This window comes from Acomys minous, assembly GCF_964271855.1.
Source record: "Acomys minous genome assembly, chromosome: 7".
Lineage (NCBI taxonomy): Eukaryota > Metazoa > Chordata > Mammalia > Rodentia > Muridae > Acomys > Acomys minous.
Window position 1 is genome coordinate 19,990,941 of NC_140488.1, and position 5,911 is coordinate 19,996,851.

General features: G+C 46.4%; 1 protein-coding gene across 1 annotated transcript; it reads left to right on the forward strand.

The window, feature by feature from the left end:
• Window positions 1–258: 258 nt before the first annotated feature.
• Window positions 259–5,422, forward strand: LOC311602091 (integrator complex subunit 6-like; the record flags this gene model as incomplete). Its single annotated transcript, XM_084789772.1, has 5 exons — window positions 259–328; window positions 1,478–1,634; window positions 3,982–4,323; window positions 4,842–4,935; window positions 5,323–5,422. The coding sequence occupies exons 2-5, from the start codon at window positions 1,511–1,513 to the stop codon at window positions 5,420–5,422; spliced, it is 660 nt and encodes a 219-aa protein (XP_084645898.1). The 5' UTR covers window positions 259–328; window positions 1,478–1,510.
• Between the last annotated feature and the right edge of the window lie 489 nt (window positions 5,423–5,911).

Here is a 5,911-nt window from a genome sequence, read left to right on the forward strand (position 1 = left end):
GTACATTTTGACTTGGGTGTATTAACCTATGCATGCCTGTGCATGTGGAGGCCAGAGGGATGACATCACGTGTCTTCCTCTAGTGCCTTCTACCTTAGTTTTTAAAAACAGACTCACTAAGTGAACGTGGACCTCACTGTTCAGGCTAGACCAGCTGCTCAGCAAGCCCCAGGGAAAGTCGCACGTCTGCCACTCCGACTTCTGACGCGACTGCGGCTGGAGTTCCAGACACAGGGAACTGTGACTGACCAGTCCTAGGTCCTGGAGATCCTTCGGGCTGCATACTCTCTGGGGAGTTAACGTTTATATTTAGAGTTATCCTTGCAAGGTACGTACTGATTTCTTCCCTGTTCGTTTTAAAGCTTCGTGAGTTTCACTGAGGTAAAAATGTTTTCCCCTTTCCAAATTTCTGTGTGTTGTTCTATTCTTATAGGCGCCTTCCTCCCCCTCCTTAGGTTCTCGTGATGTTGGGGCTCTTCATCTTCCCTGTGTAGTATTCTATTCGTTCTTTAGTGTCTTCTTTTGTCATGGCCGAGCTTATCACGGAAAGACTTAATTTCTCCTCTGATTTTAAAGAATAAATCTACTGGGTATAGTAATCTTGGCTGGCAAGTGCTGACTTTTAAAGTTTCAAATATATCAGTCTGTGGTTCTCATCCTTTAGAGTTTCTGTGAAGAAGTCTCTTGATGCGGCTTCCAGGAAAATTTTTCTTTGTTCTGCTCCCTCCACATTAAAGCCTTACGATGACGACATGGAGAGGTGCTTTTCTGATCATGTCTAGTTGGGGCTGTAAATTCCTTACATAGCCACATCTTTCCCAAGATTTGGGGAATTTTCTGCGGGACTTTTGTGGACTACAGTTTATATAGCTAGACTGTAACTTGGCTCTTCATTGTGTCCCAGTGCTTCTGAACGTTGTGGGATTTTTTTTGTTGGTGTTTTTTTGTTGTTGTTTTGTTTTGTGTTGTTTTTTGTTTCTCCCCCCCCCCCTTTTTTTTCCTTTCGCTCAGTCTGGCCAGGATCTCTGTTTCAGGTGTCTTTTCTTTCATCTACTTAATAGATTCGCTTCGTTTCTTCTTTGTTCACTTTCTTATCTGCTTCTTTATGCTTGGGGAATTTTTTTTTTAAACTGTACTGTTGAATTCCTTACCATTTCGAACATTTTTGTATTTTTAGATTCAGCCATATCTGCTTTTTCACAATTGTTGGATTTCTATGTTCTCCTGACTCCTCTCATGGTGGAGTCAACTGGAGGAAACTACTTCCCCCATCTTATCCCAGACGCTTTGTTTGTTTGTTTTGTTCCAAGAGGGGGTTTCTCTATGTAGCCCTGGCTGTCCTGGAATTTACTATGTAGACCAGGCTGGCCTCAAACTCACAGAGATCTGCCTGCCTCTGCCTGCCTGAGCGCTGGGATTAAAGGTGTGCGCCACCACACCCAGGAAATATTATTTTATGTTTATTACTATTTTCTAGGACAGGAAGCCTGACAAAGAGGAGCATAACACAATGCTTAAACAGAAAGTTACCCCTGCTGGAGAAGGGGACAACATGGGTCCACCAAAGAAAAGGTACACCACGGACATGGTGTCAAATAAATCTCTTGACGATTCTGCCAAGGCCCAGGGAGAAGGTAAATACTTCATTGTTGGGTGGACAGATTCTGGCATATTTTCCAGTTGAAGAAAACGCATGTGAAATAATGAAAGTGATGTGAGTTGCTGCAGGGAGAGCAACGGCTCCAGAACAGCTCCTTGCAGCTACTGTAGGACGTGGGGCCGATGCTCCTCCCCTGACCCTGCCTCCCCTGACCCTGCCTCCCCTGACCCTGCCTCCCTCACCTATCCTCTCCTTTCCTCTATATTATAATGCTCTGTGGATTCCTGTCTTCTGTGTCATCAGCACTGCAAAGACTGTTGTGGACGTGTCTGCAAGGACATTGACATTTACCTCAACTCCCTCCCTCCCTCCCTCTCTCTCTCTCTCTCTCTCTCTCTCTCTCTCTCTCTCTCTTCTCTCTGTCTCTCTCTCTCTGTCTCTCTCTGTCTCTCTCTCTCTCTCTCTCTGTCTGTCTCTCTCTCTCTGTCTCTCTGTCTCTCTCTCTCTCTCTGTCTCTGTCTCTCTCTCTCTCTCTGTCTCTCTCTCTGTCTGTCTGTCTGTCTCTCTTTCTCTCTCTCTCTCTCTCTCTCTGTCTTTCTCTCTCTGTCTCTCTCTCTCTGTCTCTCTCTCTCTCTCTGTCTCTCTCTCTCTGTCTCTCTCTCTCTGTCTTTCTCTCTCTCTCTCTCTCTGTCTCTCTCTCTCTGTCTCTCTCTCTGTCTCTCTCTCTCTCTCTGTCTCTCTCTCTCTCTGTCTCTCTCTCTCTCTCTCTCTCTCTCTCTCTCTCTCTCAATGTGTGTGTGCATGTGTGTGGGTGTGTGTTTTGCCTGTGTGTGTATCTGTGCACCATTGTGTACCTGTTGATCACAAAGCAGAAGAGGGCATGGGATTCCCAGGGACTGGAATTGCAGATGGTTGTGAACTGCTGTGTGAGTGCTGGCACTCAAACCTGTGTCTCTGGAACGGTAGCCAGTATTCTTAACCACTGAGCCACTTCCTTAGCCCCAACTTCCTGGGATGTTTGTTATCCAGGATATACTTCAGTTTTCTTTTGGATGAATCCTTGTCACTTCTTTTCTTCCCCTTTATCTTTTGTGTGTGTGTGAGGCAGGGTTGGTTTTTTGAGACAGGGTTTCTCTGTGTCACTCTGGCTGTCCTGGAACTCACTCTATAGACCAGGCTGGCCTTGAACTCAGAGATCCACCTGTCTCTGCCTGTGCCTCCTGAGTGCTGGGATTACAGGGCCACTGCACCTGGCCCCTTTATCTTTTCGTGTGGCTTAATCGTGTAATATTTTCTATCTCCGGTCATTGAAATCTTTTGTGCTTGTTCATTTTGCCATGATTACTTCTCACAGAGCACAAAAATAAGTGTTTTCTGCTCATTCTCTTGTCCATCTGTACCCACTTCCTAACGCCCTCTCTCACCCCGCAGCCAGGGTAAGGATATCAGTAAGTAAACACAGTAGGCCACATTCATGCTGAAAACCAAACCAAACAAGTCCACCCTGTGTTCCCAAGCATGCTAGATACAACCCGACTCCTGTCCTGGATCCATCAGGCTCTGCATCACCTGCTCCCATCATCCTACAATTATCTGGGTCTCAGTGGGCACCTTCATACTCTGTGTCTATTGTTTGCCACACAAATCCTATGTCCCCTTCCCTGGCTCTCATTACACACTGGTATTTTTTTCTTCACATCTACACAGGTTGCCTCTGTCTCCCCCTCTGTTTTGCTCAGAGGACACTTCCCAGAAGGGAACGTCAAATTAGTAGCCCTGTGAGCACCCTTTGCTGCTTTCTCTCACACATCTGTTGCCTTCTTCCCCAACATGAGAACACTAGTGTGTGTAATTCCTCTCTGATGTCCCCATGACACCGTAAATTCCATTGGAGCAGGGGCAGTCCCTGTCTTCCACGTTCACTGTTGATCCCTAGCACCTGGCAGTTGCTGGGTGCGACAGAACATAAGCAAATGACACAAGTGTCAAAGGGAGAAGGAAAAGAATTCACCTTGGCACAAAAGTGTAAGATGAGTAGAGTCTCCCATAGATGTAGATTTTTAGTGAAGGCGTGCTACTTACATTTGGACATCTTGTGACACCTTCAGCTTTTTAACTTGTAAAGTGTATCAAGGTGACACTAAGCTGTGAGTGCGAGGGATCTATGTTGTTTCTTCAGTGTCCTGCCCACCTGGTTTGCGCCACTAGGAAGTGTTGTTTTTCTTTGTGGTGGCCTAGGGTCAGTTTGCCCTGATTGAGATTTCCCTCTGGTGTACTCTCCTCCTCTGAAATGCTTTTAGACCCCAACGAGCATGGGGATGCCCATAGGGAGCCGTGGAGCTCACCCGCTTCCCAGCTCAGCCTGCTGCTTTGCTTTCCAGATGCTACTGTCAGCCAGAATGCCCAAGTGGGGGCTCCAATGGAGGGTGATTCTGAAGTCTACCCACAAAATTGTGCTGAAAACCAGCTTAAACCTGTGGCAGGAGATGCCATTCTCCCCAGTCCACAAGATGCTCTGCCTGACAACTCTCCTCACGGCAAAGAGGATGACAACATCACAGTTGCAGGGGGAAGTGGGAGCAGTGAGTACTCTGCAGGCACTGCCAATGCCCCAGCAATGCCTTCAGCAGTGTCTGGGCCCGACGTGCCTGTCCTGAGCCCAAATGTAACCAATTATGAAATAAAGTGTGCCCTGATGACAGAAGTCCGACGCTATGGACGCCGTAAGTACTCAACGAATGGTTAGGAACAGAGACAGGGCAGGAGTGAGCCTTTGCCACAACGAAGGCTTCAGCACACTCTTTACTGTGACTAAAATATCTCAGGAGACCCTGTCTTCTGTCTTTAACATCACTTGATTAGTGCTCACAAGAATTGTGGTACTATCTGTACATAGGCACTTAGAGCACATACCTACCATTTAACATATTTTTATCTAGTTTTTCTTTGTCTTTTCTTTACTTCTTTTTTTTGGGGGGGGGCGGGGGGGCGGGTATCGAGACAGGGTTTCTCTGTGTAGCCTTAGCTATCCTAGAATTGCTTTGTAGACCAGGCTGGCCTTGAACTCACAGAGACCCGACTGCCTCTGCCTTCCCAAGCGCTACAGTTATAGGTGTGTGCCATCACTGCCCGGCTTCCATTGTTGACCATGAAGCATACTACTGAGGAACACACAGATTCACCCAGATCCAGTTCTATTTCATTTCTAAGAAATACTGAAGTATTCTTATATTCTCTCCAGAGTATGGAAAGATTTTCAAGATTCTTGAAGAAATTCAAGGACCTCCAGAAGTCAAGATACAGTATGTCGAGTTCACCATCAAGGAGGCGGCAAGGTGGGTACACAGGACTGCACGTCTCCTTCTAGCTGTTAGGTCACCGCAGCGGTTGGGTGAGGGAGTGAGACAGCGTCTTCCTTGAGTTTCTCAGTCCCTGACCCTCGTTCAGAGTTAAAGTTGATAGCACAGATGTTCCAGTTGATGTCACCTGTATTTGACACAGGCCCACTGAACCCCCCACTGTCTCTGTAGTATTGAGCTGGGCTCTGATCCTTAGTGGACACTCTTCATATTGCCTAGAGCACCTGGTACCTGGGATGCACTCATTATTCCCACAGATGTGATGAGCCCTTGCTGGACTACACAGCACTTACTAAAACACAGGTTCTTTGGGCGTCTCTCCTTTTTTTGTTTTTTAAACATGATATGTATGTTTATTTTCAGATTTAAAAGACGCCACTTAATCAAATATCTCGAGAAGATCCTGGAAAAATTAATAGCAGAAAAGGCTCTCAACAATGATGATCAATACCCAACAGTGTGAGCCTGCTATTACAATGGCCAGGAAGAGGCAACAAATAGTTTACTGTATTTAGAATGTAGTAGGAGGATGCTGAAGCCTCCTATCTGTTACCTCTAATAAAGCTGACCAAAACTACTCTTAATAAACATGGGCTCCCACCCTATGTCTTACTTCTTGCTGGTTTGCTGAATTTTTTCTCTCTCCCCTGTGCTGGCTGATGTTATTGTCTTATCAGGTAAATACCATGGCAAGCCTGTATTTTGTTTTGTTCAGAAAGGGTCTCATTGTATAACTGTGGCTAGCCTGTCGAGCTTAATCGAGATCCACCTGTCTCTGCCTCCTGAGTGCTGGGATTAAAGGCAAGTGCTGCTCCCATACCTGGTAGCCTAACCATCTCTTATTCCCATTGTCCATCCAGACCTAGCCCTTTAACAGGTCATGGTGCTTGGCTTCGTGAGCTGTCGCCAAGGCTTTTTACTTAACCATATGGGCTGAGCCATTCCGTGTCCT